The following is a 15,535-nucleotide window of genomic DNA, read 5'->3' as shown; positions in this document are numbered from 1 at the left end:
AATAATCATTGAAGATTTAGATTATGAAAGTTTAGTATATATAACAATAATTTTAAAATATTACAAATAAACTTTGTTATATTAACACAAATCATAGTTTTCAGGCAATTCAATTTTATGTCATATATCTTTCAATCCCTAAACTGATTATTTATTCCATTCCAAACCATCATGACATTTGAACTAATAATCAGATATCAAAATTGAAAAACAAGTTAAAAATATTTCTTAAAACACAATCAATAAAATAGAAACAAAACAATCCATACATAACAAATATCAAATTATTATGAACCGAGCCTAAAGATTCTATGATTAGATATGTTTTCGAAAATCTACTACAACGTAGGCCACCAACCCATCAAAGACAACAATTCTTTAAACCCAAAGTTCCCATTCATTACTTCAAAAACTCATTTGAGGATTCAGAACCCAAGAGAGTAACAACAACAAAAAAAAAGTCCAAATGTAAAAAAGCAAAATAATGTATGCTTTCCAGTGTAGGAGTAAGAGTACTGATAATATTTACTACACTCCAATTTTATGAAGCAACGAAAAGAAGAGCTGTGCTTTTCACATTCATATACACAAACCAGCATTTATTTGTCACAATTCTAGATGGATGGGATTCAGTTTTAAGGCAAAATGTAAGAGAAATCACAAACAACAATCTTCCTCTTTTCTTCTTATGTTATCTTCATCATCTGTCATCTTCATCCTCACCCCATGCATAATCCTCACCTTGAACTACGTTACCCCGAAGCATATTCACAATCTGTCGCAATTCAATTACACGCCTCCCCAAATACGTGGGAAGGATTGTACGCGGCTCATTCTCAAGCATGCTTAATTGGTTAGAAGCCTTTGCTTGATGGTTACATTTCAATATAAAATCCCATGAGGGTTCAAGGATTTCAATATCAAATGCAGGCGACAATGGCCGCCCGATAACTTGAACATGAGAAACACTGCAGGGAAAACACGAGTTGTTAGGATGTCGAACCATAACTAGTGCAAGATGTAACAAACTATACCTTGATAATACTGCATACAAAAAAAGTTATCAGATAGCATGGTGAGTTGTATGGCTTCACATCCTCACCATTGTCATCTCATGTAAAGAAACTACAGCTTCCATACTGTAGTTGAGCATTTCTTGGTTCGCTCCTTCTTGTGTAACATTGATAGGGCAGCCTTTTCTTGGTAACTCTTTTGTGCTAAAAGGAAATGTTCCTACGGAATTATGCAAACAAATCGAATGGTTCTTTGGGAAGTCTAGAGGGAGAGAGAACTAAAAACTTCCAACGAGAAATCCTAAATGAAAAGATTTGGATGGTAGACGTACTTTGCCAGATCTAAAGAAAGCTCCTTTTGTTCCATTCCCCCCAAAATAAAAACAAAAACAACGCGTATTTGCAGAACGTTACGCAAACAGACAGAAGAGAAAAAGTATATATACTACTGAACATACATACCATATGTAGAACAAAGCATCTGTTTCTTGTCTTTGTACCCTGCCAAGCAGCTCAACTTGCAGAATACCTCCTATGCAAAGAACAGGTTCAGGAAGTTTGAACCTCTGCAAGTAACTTTCCTGTTAAGTAAGATGTAACTTGAGCAGTTAATTACAGAATCGTTCCAAATAATAACACGAGGAATGAAACGAAACTATTACATTACATCTAAATTTCATGGATTTTAACCATGTTCAAGTGAATCAAATAAAACACCATTCTTGTAATATGTACAAATCAGAGCTCCAACAAATCCGACAGCTAATGAAAGCTGGAAACTGATAGAAGATATCAAATTCTCATGTTAGATGCTGCATTGTAGAAAACCACACTTTCATTGTAAATTGAAATAACCAATTAGATAAGGTTCATGGACAGCATATTATGTTGCATACATTACTGGAATCTAAATTTTTAAGAACTGTCTTCAATAGCAGAATGACAGGCAAAAGGTAATGGAATTTGACAATTAGAGCACACGGAATGCATTAGCAAAGCATAGACTTAAGACGGACCTGAGCCATTGGGAATTCTGGAGAAGTATATGTCCATATAAATGTTTCTTTTGCAGATCCACAGTGTGACTCTCCAACCAAATCACTCCTATGATCGATGACGTGTGTTAAGTGACCAAACCGAAAACGCACAGCCTTCGCAGAGTATATAGGTAAACCTGTCTGAAAAAATGCTGGACAAAAGAACAGACTTCATCAAATAAGCAAACGATGTAGAAGGTGAAAAGACGGTATTTGAAGTTTGAAATCAAATTTGAAAAGGAAAAAAAAAAAAAAAGGAAAGTATACAAAGAAATACCTTGGAAAGGTCGTATGTTAATTTCATATACAACACATAAATTGGAGACCAATTTGTATATTAGCGTCTCCGGTACATCAGGTTTAAACTGTCCTTTACTTGACCAATATGAAGCCCTCCTTGCAACAAGATCTCTTGCATCCAAGGTGTTATTGATGCTTTCCTCAGGCTCATTATCAGTGCTAGAAGCAATAATTGCCTCGGAAATGCAATGTCTCATAAGAAATGATGTAGATGCATGTGCAAGATAAGCATAAACTCTGTGATCTCTCTGCGCAGATTTGGAATCTCTTGAACTACTACATGCTACTTCTTTGTTCCCATTCACTTCCGAATTGTTCACTTCAACAATTGAAGCTACTCTAGACAAATGAGGGAATGATCTAAAGCAGAGCTGCTTCGATAGACCATTTTCTATCACTGCATAAAGTAAAAGGGAAAGCCTGTCAATAGAATGAAGGTATAAGGTTACCTCTGTCTCTTTCTTCTTCGCATCGTTCTGTATCAAACCTTCTTCACAAATCAAATTTCTATTGGGTTATTTCCATCACTCAAACTTCTCATTATTATTTACTTTTCCTTGATCACTCCACATATCTGAACTAAATCATATCTTGAATACGTTACAATCAAACTGAAAGTTGAGATGGACTTCTAACTCATGTACTCACCCAAATGTTGCCAACATCGTGAGACGGCACTCGCACGAACAATATCAGAAATATCATCCAAGCACATTAAAATCTTTCTCGACATGTCGGGTTGAAGCAAATCCAAGAAATCCAAACGGACTTCCATTCTGGCTACTTACCATAAGAAAATCCGGTAGCTTCCAAAATTTAGACCTGAGTTGAAAAGAGGGGAAAATCATAACTTATAATTTCCCAATCACACACTGATACAAATTCAAAATTCTCGTAACCCACAAACCAAAAGGGCTCGAACACAATTCCAATGAACAATCGGCGAGTATGAAAAAAAGAGCATACAAAATTTTCAATACAAAAAACAATGAAACTTACAATTATGGCGCTGGAGTTAACCCCTCGAAACGAAAAACTTCAATCGCAATGCAAAACCAAAACTTCCTCAAAAGATGAACAATCAAAGGAGAATATTAAAACCTCATTAAAGAACCATGGAACAGAATCCATTCAAAAACCCCAATTCACAAAAATGCAAACAACTTAAAAACACCTCAGAAGATTCAAGAAAATGGGGAAAACATAAAAAATGAAAGAAACGAGGGAATCACTCAAAATTTCCCATTTTTTCTCAAGAAAAACTTCCAAATGAAATCACTAACACATACCCATTTCATGAAATTAAAAGGAGAAGCTAATGAGTGGTGATAAGAAGAATGAAAAGTGAAAAAATAGAACAAAGAGAGAGATTTTCGAGTACTTACTTCCACCAAAAACCGAAAGTGTCCCCTAAGAAAAGCTTGTTGGAGAATCAGAGGGACAGAGATTTGGTAGAGAGAAAGATAAGCTTCAAATAGATGATTATGAAAACGAAGAGAGAAAGATAGAGTAAAATTGGGAAGCAGTTCGAAGGACAGCGATAGCAAGTTTTTGTTTTGTAATTAAAAATGCTTAATCTTTTTGCATTTGCATCACCGACCTTACCTTACACACATTATTAATTACTTTTTAAATTTCCTTACTAATATAATACAATTTTTAACATTCTTCCACCCAAACTCTTCATAATCGCCATCTCCTCTCATCTTTCTAAATTAAAGATTGCATTTTCTCCGTCCAAAGATTCCACATAATTTAACCATACTTCAGTACATAAAATCGTTGTTTCAATGATAATAGTTTTACCCTCTCTTACCCGTTCAATTATTCGTCTTTTTGTGATACACATTGATAAGATATCAATTATCATCTTAAAGATCGATAGTTCAATCTTTACGTCTTTTACAAGAAAAAGATCAAAGTTTCAATTTTTTAACCTCTTATATAATATAGATGCCACATCTTTCTACAAGATTAACCATATTCAAGTCGTTAAAGTTGAATGATCAAATTTAACTCTCTATCAACTACGTAAAAAATGCATCTTCTTGATCGATAATATGCGTCAAAGTTTGACTTTGAACCTATGATTTGTATAGCTATGGAATTCTATGCTTTTAGATAGTTCACTTTTTCATCACAAAAGCTTCTGCTGCAGATTCGCGTTTGTCTCAATTACATTCTCAAAAATCAGATCAAACCCAATAACTAATTAACCAGTGAATCCATATTCCTTCTTCCTTTTTGTTACCTTTGTAACATATTTATCCAAAGTAACATTTTATTAACACAATCTTCAAAAAAATCTCATTAAAACATCAAAAAAAGAATATACACAAAGTTGAGTGGGAAAAGGAATTACACAAAAGGGAGGAAAAAATTACAAAATATCCTCAAAATCCCAATAATTTGAAAATAAACATTGCAGCTAATGGAACTTTCAGCATGATTTTCCTTTCTTTCTTTTTTTTCCTTTACACATTTGACATTTTATTCCCTATTCTGTTCATTTGGAGATTCCAAAACATATAATGACACCAAAACTTTCAAACAAAACATGTCTGAATATTGAAAAACGAAACATTGCTCCAACAAGTAAGTGATCAATCTCCCAATTCATCGAGCAGATTCGGAGTCCTCATCTCAAACGCGCCATCAGACTTCCGATCCAACCTATAGAACGTAAGAGACGCTGCTCTTTCGGACAAACCACGTTGTCTGAAAGTTGGGGCATTGCCACAGTGCCACACACAGAAAACGGGCAACAGATAGTTTCAATATTTTACCTGTTCATTTTAACTACAAAATCTCTACTTTGCCTTATTTGCTAGAGAAGAAGGTTGAATGAGCACGGAGTCTAGGCATAGCCCTCCTTTAGTGTGAGTGCAATCAATCTGAGTCAATGAGAATTTGAGCTTCATCAAACTGTTGCTCCCACTACTTCCAATGGTGAAATCTCCCACATAGTAGTTCACCCAATTCCCAGGACTCCCCAGGAAACACTTGGATTCAGTGTGCTGATTATCGGAAGTCGTCAATTGAAACCTTACCGGCTTTATGTCCCAGCCATGGACTTGTTCTGTGTTGCAGACTCGACGACCGAGTCTCTTCGATGGTTTGCCAAGATGGAGCCTAAAGAATACCGAATATCTTCCTTCGGGAAATTGGAACTTCAGCTCCCCATTCACCTCCAACCACCATGTTTGATAAAGATAAGCTATGGTCTGAAATCTGGATTCAAGAATGGAAAACAATTTCATCACTTCATTCGGACATTTATTTTAGCAGATGTTCATATATGAATCTGATACAAGAACAATAACACTTTTTCTGCTCAAATATTGCTTTCTAGATTAAGAGGTTATTGAGAACTCTAACGTATAAAGTATCAACATATCAAAGATCAATTGAATCTCCACTATGTTCAGCGTATTTCTATCAATGTTTTAATAGTTTTGAGGGCAACAATAGCTTTTGAAAACTTTATAGAGCTATGTGATCGGATAACTCGTAAAGGTTTTTGAATTTACTGTGTGTGAATCTGAAGGTCGAGGTTACTTGATCGTTTCCTCACCACAGCTACACTTGAACTCATTGTTCACAAGCTCGAGTTTTTTGAAAGTCGAACTTCGGCTGTTCTAAGAAACACAGGTCATCGCGAAAACACATTAAGCAAAGCAAAACAGTTGTCTTAGAAACAAACAAGTACCAACAAGAAAAAACGATCTCAAAGCTCATTTCTGTCTTTCACATCCTCCAATATGGATAAACAATGAACTCTCTCACCGGGCTTGTTTCGAATCACTTTCTAAGCGCTTAAAAACCGTCCTAAATCATACTTAGAGTTGAAAGTTAACCAAAATTATCAAATTCCCAATGGTAAACAATGTTAGAATGTTCAATAACATTGCAGAATCAAAATTCCTCAGAGTTTATGAAGTTTCCTCACCTGGAGTCCTCCGTGAAAATATGATTCCAATATCTCCTATCATCAATTCCAGTAATTGTCAAGGCTTTCCATGAAATCGCCATTGATAACCCTCCAGTTTTCTTGTCCAACCAAAACTCCTTCACCAATTGAGAAAAGAAAAACCCAATTCAGGGAACCCGTAGATCAATTCATATCTAAAATCCAAATTACATTTTAAAGAAGAAGAAAAAAAGAGCAAAGAACAGAGAGAAACCTTTGAGATGCCATTTAAGGGGTTTCTTCTACAAAGCCTAGCATAAACATCTTTCTTCCTCAAATTCACCATAGCTCTCTTTTTCTCATCGAACTCGAATACTTTGTCCATCAGAAACTGATAATTACAAGGCAATTTAGATTCCCAGATGAAATCCGCCGACGCTGCATCGCGAAACAGCCGATTAACTCCGGCCAATTTACAAATCTCCGTCGGGTCCATATGCATCAAAACCAGAGCCACACAATTCTCCGGCATAGCTTCAAGCCCAGACATTCTTCCACTAGTATCCGATATATTAGCACCCATCAGACTGAACCCACTTAAACCCACAAACCCAAAAGAAGAATCCCCACAACCCAGTACTCCAATTCAACTCTAAAACTTAAATTTGAACCTGAATCGGAAGATCTTAACCACAAGATTCAAGGGGAGGAACGCGAAGAGGACAACACCCCACCCCAAAACCAAATCCAAACTCATTTATTTGAATTACCCAGAATCAAAACTCGAGAATCCCAAACACCCAAATCGAATTCTCTTTCAACCCCAAGAAAACTACATGACCCAAAAATTTGGAAGAGAAAGAAAGAAAGAAAGAAAGAAAGAAGGGAGAGAAAAAAAATGAAAGAACACCCCTGATATTTTTATAAACCCATAAACAAAATGGGACCAAAAGTAAAAAGAAAAAAAAAAAAAAAGACTAGAGAGAGAGAGAGAGAATTCAATTCAATTCAAGAATTCTCTCTCTCTAAGAAATCGAAAAGCTGCTTTTATCTTCTTGTTGTTAAGGATAAAAGTGAGATGATGAATGGGGGATATCATCAACTAGCGAGCGAGGGTGCACATCCAGTACAGTACGATTCATTGTCCATGGCCACGAAGAAATAGAAGCGAATTGGGTTACGTACTGTCTTCTAACAAGCTCGTGGAATACACTCTCAAAAAGTAAAGAAGAAACAATAGCGCGTGGTTGATAAGGCTCTTGTTTTGGAGAGTTTAAGTCGGATTTCGGTTTTTAAAAATCGGTTTTGTGTAATTGTAATTATTGGGTTTGAGGATAAGATTAAATCGATGGATAAGGTGTTGCTCAACAAACACACACACACACACACACAGACCCCTTTCTCTTTCTTTTTGTATTTTTTTCTTTTAATTAATTCACTTCTTTTCTTTTTTCTTTTTAAGATACTTAATCTAAGTTTTATTAAAATAACCCTCACTCTTTTTCTCATATTTGATTTAAATTCAATGTATAGTAATAATTTTTAAAAATGCAGATATAGTAAAATTTAAGACTATTTTTAAATATAATAAAATATTACAGACAATTATTTTTTTCTCGTTGACATTTTGAGATCAGAGACAAGGAATGCATTTCTCGATCCCATCCACAGACTAATTTCATGCTCTTGAAAAGATGTGTATATACATATATATATATATATATATATATACATACATATTATATATATTTTATTATTATTATTATTTATTTAAAAAGTGGAAATTATTTTTACATGGAGAATTCTCGTCCTATTCTCCATGGGATGGGGAATGGGATAAGGGAGTGGCATGCTCGTTGTGGGGACGGGTAGTGTATCTTAATCTATTGTGAACTATTATAAATATATTTTAATATTCTACTGTATTTATGAATGTTTTTAGGAGTTTTGTCGTTTACGATAGTTTTTTAAAAAACTTAGATTAATTTTAGAGATAGTCTCAAAAATAGCAAAATATCGAAACTATTTACAAATTTTAATAAAAATCATCAATCTCACTGTAATCCTTTTAAGTTTTTTCGTTATATTTTATAAATAGTTACATTTTTTTTGTATGGATAATAATTTCTCTAAATTCTTAAGATGAACAACATCCCTAGAAAAAGAACTTATCACCAAGACTATATCATATAAAAAAAGGGAAATAGTTTATAGTTTGAATTACGAAAAGAAACAAAAAAACAAAAATCTTGTGGGTATGTGAATGAAATAAATACAAACAAACAATAATTACTTTACTTTTTTGTATTATATAAATAAATATATATATATTTGTCTAATAATGTTAAATGATTTTGGGTTAACATCTAATTGTTTAGAGTTAGTTGAAATGTCATGAAATTATGTTATAAGTTTATAAACTATAAATATAAAACCTCCAAAAATAAAATTATTATATACTTATAATTTTGGTCTCACGAAAGAAAAAAACTGTAATAATAGAACTCATGTCACTACATTTTTTAAATTACAAAAATAGCAAATTTAAAAACCGATAACCCTATGATTATTGTTAAATGGTAATGTGATATCACTAATTTCGTCGTATTCACGGTATGCAACAAAAATAGATATCACAAGTTGCTTTTTTAAATGTTTTTGTCATATAACGCAATTTTTCTTACAATTTTAACGAATGATTTTAATTTTGTTTATTTGCAAATTTGAAGGACCATTTAATTGGTTTAATTACAATTAAGGGAAAATTGTTATAGTAATTAAATATTGATTTCAAAATGATAATTAATATTATTGTAACGATTTGTATTCAAATATAGCAAAGTAAATCAAAGTATAAGCCTTTTCTAAAATAACAAAATAAATTAAAATATTTATAAGTATATATTTTATAATAATAATAATTAGGATTTGTGTTTGAATTTAAAATAAAAATATATAGTATTTAACGACCACTTTAAAATAGCTTATAAAGTGTATTTTAAATCGTCCCTGTCAAAAAAGGTTAAATAAAGATGGATTTTTCTCAACAATTTTTTCTTGAGTTAACCTAAACGCATATTTAAGTGTCATAATTTATAGTAGTTTCGACTAAAATCAAACAAGATAAATAATATAATCGTTACAAACTAAAGTTTGATTGTTCGTTGGATTTTTAAAACACAAATAAACAAATTATCCAAATCATATCCTAATTTTCACCATTCCATACCATACCCCATTTGATACAAAAATGTTAAAGGGGAAAGTAAAAGATAACAAAATAACAATGATAATGTGAATTAATGACGTGGCAGTGGATTAAAAAGTGCAATTAGTTTAAGTTGAAAAGTTCCACAACCACAAATTAATTTAATACTTTGGTTTAAAATTTAATTTAACAGCTAAAGCATATTCATAAAGTTTGAACTTTATTTATTTAATCAAAATAAAAAATAAAAAATAAAAACTAATCCATTATTGAATTTTGATTTATTTAAGTAATGGAAATGTTTAAACAAATGCATTGTAAACTTTTTAGAGAGGAAAAAAATATACAATAATAATGTAATATAAAATAAGTGTAAATATGTGGTTGATGGGTTAAGTGCTGACTCAGATCCACGTAGGATCCAAATCTATAATGTTTTAATCATTTGATTGTTGAGAGAGTGAGAGAGAGAGAGAGAGAGAGAGGAAAGCTTTTTGTTTGATTGAATCTTTAGTTAGGTAATAAGACAACTCCTTGGAAACTATTATTCTTTAAAATAAGGATTCATTTTTTCTAATCTTACTTTTTGGTTTTTGTACTCTTCATTTTGATTTACTTCCACTTTTATAATTTCAATACCTTAAGTTGTTTTGGATCGTATACTTTAATAAATGTAAATGTTGGTTTCAGTTATTGTTGTACTTTTAAAAAGGGATTATTTTAGTCGTTTTTTAAATTATTTATTACTGTTATAAAATTAGAAAATTATAAAAAAAAGTAGCAAATTTGATAAATTATTTATAACATATAGCAAAATTTTCAGATTTTATCAATAATAGATATTGACAGACACTTATAAGTTTATATTAGTAACATTGATAGACAGTGATAGAAGTTTATATGTTTATATCATTGATATAATCCAAAATTTTATTATAGCTTGAAAATATTTTAATTTATTTTACTATTTTAAAAAATGTCCATAGAAAAAGTCAGGATTAGAAATTTATAACGAACCAAAGTTTAGATAACAATAAATGAAGTAATCGTCTTGAAAATATAAGATCAAGGTCAAAATTCAATGTATACGAACCAATCAAAATATTTATAAAATATATCATAGTCTATCGTAGTAATGTATGATATATAAGTATTGACTAATATACACGTTTACAGATAGACACAGACAGTAGTTTATCTTGGTCTATCGTAATTTATCGTAAGTAAACTATGATGTTTTTGCTATATTTTAGTTAATTTTGTTATATTTGAAAATAACGGTAATATTCGTAGTCTTAATCTTCCAAAATCAAATAATTTAATTGTTTTCTAAGCTAATTTAAATTGTTAGAACTGCAAAGGGAAAAGAGAAGGGTTATAGCCATTAGCCACATGGGCCCATTGGGATAATGTGTAATGGGCCATGAAAGGAAGTCCAATGGATCAGGCCTAGGCCCATCTATAGGCATTGCAGTCTTGTTTGGACATTGAAGGAAAATATTTTTAGCTCTTTATTTATTTATTTTAATGGTTAACTTACCTCCAATTTTAATTTTAAATTTAACTAATAATCATATCCATTAAAGTTTTAATCTTTTCTAATGATATGGATTTATAATAGCTCACTTTACTAATATAATATTATATTATATGAAACTTATAAATTGAGTCAAATAATTCTTAAATTTTCATAAGTCAATCAATATAGACGATTCGTTAAAAAAAGCCACAAATGTATTAATTGTCAAATAATATGTAATCTTCTTCAAATGTCCTTTTTACACAATTGACAATTGAAGTAAATTCACTAACGATTCTCAAAATAAATTACAACTAATAGTCTAAATTGTTTCGTTCATAAAAGTTCGAGTATCAATTTCAATACAACACGATATTTATTCTTTCTTCTTTTTCTCTAATTTTTGTCGAGTTAAAAATAAAATATACACGTGCAAAAAGTGTAGAGCATCACTTACAATTTACTCCTATTATAGTATTGTTCTTGAACATTTGGTAGAAGTCACCTTAAACCTCCACTGTACTTTAGAGTGGTAGTGAAGTAAATTGAAAAGATTTGTATAATATTTATAAAGACTTCAAAATATAATTACAAAATCCATTTAAATCGTAATTTCATATTAAAAAACGACGATAAATATTAATGACTAAATCATAACGTACAACTTCATAGATAAATCAAATATATGAATATATCGATACAATTTTGTTAACATGAACCTATTTTGTCGATTAATGTCAATATAAACAACAAATTAAAATATTAAGAAATAATAAATTATCTATATATATATATATGAGAATGATACCAAATTGTTTTCGGAAGTTAAGTGGCAAAGGAAAGTTCTTAGCCACACCTTCCCTACTAAGCCCTTTTAGGACCCCACCATAAAATGAAATTCCAAAAAAGTATTGACCCACAACTCACCTATATAACTCCAAATCAAAGAAAAGCATATCATTATCATTAGAAAATTATAGTGTAAATTAATAAAAATGACATAAATATTTATAAATATAACAAAATTTCACCATTTATCATCGACATATATTAATAGACATCAACGTCTATCAACGATATTAATAATCTACTGATATTTTACTATATTTGAAAACAATTTCAGTTATTTAAAGTCATTATCATTAGGTAAGAAAATGCACCATAAATAAAATTCAATAAAGAATGGATAATCGTTATGAATAGTACGAAATATGAAACTGTTTACTAAATATAACTAAAAAAAACTTAAAAGAATTACATAGAATTTGATGAATTTTGTAAATAGTCGAGTAAAATAATATATTTTAGTTTTGTTGATATGATTGTGTATTTAATTAGGGGTTGAAAAAAAGAGAGACAACTGTCTCCCTTAGGTTATTCTTATCAAAATGTTAAAATATATACCTGATTTTGTCCCTCTCCACATCCACATTTACACAAATGTGTTTATATTAATTTCTATTTTAATCATATAATATATATAAACATTATCATTTATTTATTATTTGGTGTTTATGACACAACATTTTTTAAATTTATAAAAATATCCAATTTAAAAGTGATGATCATCTAATAATTCAATGATTATTGTTTGATAGTCGTATGATATCACTAATTTTATTATATTCAAAATATGCAAAAAAAAATAAAAAAAATAATCATAAACGGTTTATTTTTAAATATTTTTGTCGTAATTTCCATATATATATATATATATATAATATATTATTATATGGAGAAGGTAAAAGCTAAAAAAATGAAAAGTCAAAAAGAAATGTGATTAGTTGGTTTATAGTTAGGAGAAAGGTGGAGGCGTTGAGGGCAGTCCACATGGGCGCTGTACGGAACGTTTTCTATCGGCGTTTGCAAGTCACGCGCCGATAAGTCGCGTGGGGCAAGAGGCTGTGTAGATTAATTATAATATAACATAATAATATTATTATTATTAAAATTAAAATTGCATTTATTTAAATAAGAAATCTACTTAAATTTTAGTGCACACCTTTTTGGAAATTTATTTTTATTTACTACAACCTTTTATATGGTAGTTTTCATTTCATTTTATTTTCCTTTTTGCACTAATTTGTTCTTCAATTTTCTACATTAACTAAGTTTTTTAAATTCTATTTTGCTATCTCAAACAAACATCTTGTTTTCGGCTCTTCTTTTAATCTCTACGTTTAAATAATTTTATTTTATGGTAGTTGTAATGGATGACCATTTCAGGAATAATAATTAAGGATATAGCAACATTTAAAAAAAATTGCAAATATAGTAAAACTATAGCTGATAGACTTGTATCATTGATAGATTCGTATGGTCTATCAGTGATAGATCAATATTTACAACATGGTCTATCGGTGGTAGACTTGTATCATTGATAAAATTTGACAAATTATGCTATATTTGCAAAAAATTTAAAATGTTGTTATATATTTAATTAATTTGAATCTAATTGCTAAATTTGTAACTATCTCTTTATTATATATAAATAAGTTTTTCTTGTGGGTTAAGATTTGTTTGTTAATCATCGTTTCCTTTTATTGATTTTGATAAAAATATTCATACTATAAGAGATTGATGATACATTAAAAGAGTATGTGTTTGTTGAGCTATGCTCGTATTCTAAATTTTATTCGATACTTGAATGAAGCGTACACTACAACCCACATGTGGTTTACGACTCAAAATGTTGGGTCAAGTCTGGTACTAAACTTTTGTCGTTTAAAATAATGAGAATTTTGTACTAATAGAACGTAATTCGATTGTATTTTTCGAGATTTGAATCTCTTACTTTGTATCCTTAAAAAAAAATTATCAATTGCGATCTTTAAATTTGCTGCAACATTTACAATATATATATATATATATATATATATATATATATATATATATATATATATATTTGTTTCATACATTAAACAATACAATTTTAATGTGTTTTTTATAGACAAATATTTATTAAATGAAACATTTTAAAAAACAACAAAATATTATAATTATTTACAAATTATAGAAAATTCATCCAATCTTTCTTATTAAATTTTTTTTTTTTGTCACATTGTTCGACTATTCGTAGCAATTTCCTTTGTTAATTTTTTAAATTAACACAAAAAGAGAACTTTCATGTAAAATGAAGAATGGATTAATTAGAGATATTATGGTGATTAATTAATGATTAGGAAGGAGTGTAATTTTGGCATAAATACACAATTAGACAGATGGGATTGCTTTGGGTGCACAAAAAATAAATTAAATTAGAAAAAAGAAAAACCAATACAACCAAGCAAAGTCATTCATTATTATTATCATTATCTATTCTAATTTTTATATGTTGTTGTTTAAATATTAATTTTGTTTAAACTATATTAGTCAATGTTTAAGAACACCCCAACATAGTATAATTTAACTAAGCTATTTAAAATATAGTTTTTCATCAATCAAAAATCAAAATCCACAACCTAATTATATACTATTAATTGATCAATCAATGATAACTAAGAAATCAAGAATTCGATTAAAATAGCGTAACGTCGGATTTAATCATCTTATCTTTATGGTGTTTGACATATAAACAATATTTTAATATGTGTAGACATCTCATTAAGATATAACAATTTAATGTGTTTTTTGATTTAGATAATTATTTTTTATAAGAGTAGTGATGGTTGAGTAGACACATATTAATTAGTGAGGAGAATACTAAAAGTTGGTAAACTTTTTTTTTTTAATTGTAATGATGAAAGTAAATACTAAGAAAATTTAGAAATTATTCCAATTTAAAACAAAATAAATCTATGGTTAAATATATATTTTATTAGCCATTAATACAAAGAAATCGTTCAAATTAAATTGATCAACAAAAATTTTTAATGTGGTACTTAAAATATAGTTTTGAGATTCTCGAGTTTTATTTTAAACGTTTATATCAAAATAATTAAAATAAAAATATTTTAAATTTACTATAATCATCCCAAACATGTCAAATACGTGCAATAATATATAAAAATCAAAATTTCTAAGAAGTTTGAAAGAATAATTAAAGATTTTATCTTCTAATTTATTCTTATAATATTCTAAATTATTGCTATCCAATGTTATAATAAACTAATGTTTTTAAAATGCTAAATACAATTTTCTTTTTAAAGAGTTGCAATCATGGGATGCATGTAAAATATTATACTTTTGAGATGATAATTAATGTATTAAACCGTATTAAAAAATTTAGCATGACTTTCAAATGTTCATGTACGTAGATTAGTATAATTCAAGTGACCCACCCCATAATTATAAAATTGTTAAAAATAATAAATTTAACAAAGGCAAAATTTTCAAGTTTTATAAATAATAAACATTTATATACTTTTATTATTTTCTATTACTAATAGAATATAAAATTTTGTTATAATTCGTAAATATTTGAATTTATTTTGCTATTTTTACAAATGTGCGTAACAAAAATTCATATTTATCACTCATAGACTTATTTAAACCTGAATTAGTGATATTTAAAAAAAATACTTTTAATTGTTAAATTTATAATAATAA

The 15,535-nt window shown here is 29.3% G+C and overlaps 2 protein-coding genes across 5 annotated transcripts; both read right to left on the bottom strand.

The window, feature by feature from the left end:
• Window positions 1–377: 377 nt before the first annotated feature.
• LOC101206825 (F-box protein At4g00755) lies at window positions 378–3,963 on the bottom strand. Of its 4 annotated transcripts, none has more exons than XM_011652466.2 (7): window positions 3,736–3,902; window positions 3,350–3,415; window positions 2,999–3,172; window positions 2,328–2,747; window positions 2,030–2,202; window positions 1,476–1,594; window positions 378–968 (listed from the first exon to the last, which is right to left on the bottom strand). In XM_011652466.2, the coding sequence occupies exons 3-7, from the start codon at window positions 3,123–3,125 to the stop codon at window positions 701–703; spliced, it is 1,107 nt and encodes a 368-aa protein (XP_011650768.1). In that variant the 5' UTR covers window positions 3,126–3,172; window positions 3,350–3,415; window positions 3,736–3,902; the 3' UTR covers window positions 378–700. The 4 variants fall into 4 exon arrangements, with proteins under 4 accessions (XP_011650768.1, XP_011650767.1, XP_011650770.1 ...); XM_011652465.2 differs by having other exon boundaries at window positions 3,350–3,411; XM_011652468.2 differs by having other exon boundaries at window positions 3,350–3,386.
• A 728-nt stretch (window positions 3,964–4,691) lies between these two features.
• Window positions 4,692–7,298, bottom strand: LOC101207304 (F-box protein PP2-A13). Its single transcript, XM_004133838.3, has 3 exons — window positions 6,535–7,298; window positions 6,300–6,418; window positions 4,692–5,581 (listed from the first exon to the last, which is right to left on the bottom strand). The coding sequence occupies exons 1-3, from the start codon at window positions 6,841–6,843 to the stop codon at window positions 5,161–5,163; spliced, it is 849 nt and encodes a 282-aa protein (XP_004133886.1). The 5' UTR covers window positions 6,844–7,298; the 3' UTR covers window positions 4,692–5,160.
• Between the last annotated feature and the right edge of the window lie 8,237 nt (window positions 7,299–15,535).

This window comes from Cucumis sativus, chromosome 3 (genome assembly GCF_000004075.3).
Source record: "Cucumis sativus cultivar 9930 chromosome 3, Cucumber_9930_V3, whole genome shotgun sequence".
NCBI classification, from domain to species: domain Eukaryota; kingdom Viridiplantae; phylum Streptophyta; class Magnoliopsida; order Cucurbitales; family Cucurbitaceae; genus Cucumis; species Cucumis sativus.
Note: the sequence above shows the minus strand (reverse complement) of the source record. Positions and strands in the feature narration are given on the sequence as shown.

What these genes read in the sequence shown, in the direction of transcription:
- LOC101206825 (XM_004133836.3), bottom strand. Translation starts at nt 3,125, where the DNA reads ATGGAAGTCCGTTTGGATTTCTTGGATTTGCTTCAACCCGACATGTCG. An exon ending in TAACATACGACCTTTCCAAG is followed by an intron (nt 2,203 to 2,327) that starts GTATTTCTTTGT and finishes TCTTTTGTCCAG; the next exon opens with CATTTTTTCAGACAGGTTTA. An exon ending in CAGAATTCCCAATGGCTCAG is followed by an intron (nt 1,595 to 2,029) that starts GTCCGTCTTAAG and finishes CTTACTTAACAG; the next exon opens with GAAAGTTACTTGCAGAGGTT.
- LOC101207304 (XM_004133838.3), bottom strand. Translation starts at nt 6,843, where the DNA reads ATGGGTGCTAATATATCGGATACTAGTGGAAGAATGTCTGGGCTTGAA. An exon ending in CCTTAAATGGCATCTCAAAG is followed by an intron (nt 6,419 to 6,534) that starts GTTTCTCTCTGT and finishes CAATTGGTGAAG; the next exon opens with GAGTTTTGGTTGGACAAGAA. An exon ending in ATTTTCACGGAGGACTCCAG is followed by an intron (nt 5,582 to 6,299) that starts GTGAGGAAACTT and finishes TCTTGAATCCAG; the next exon opens with ATTTCAGACCATAGCTTATC.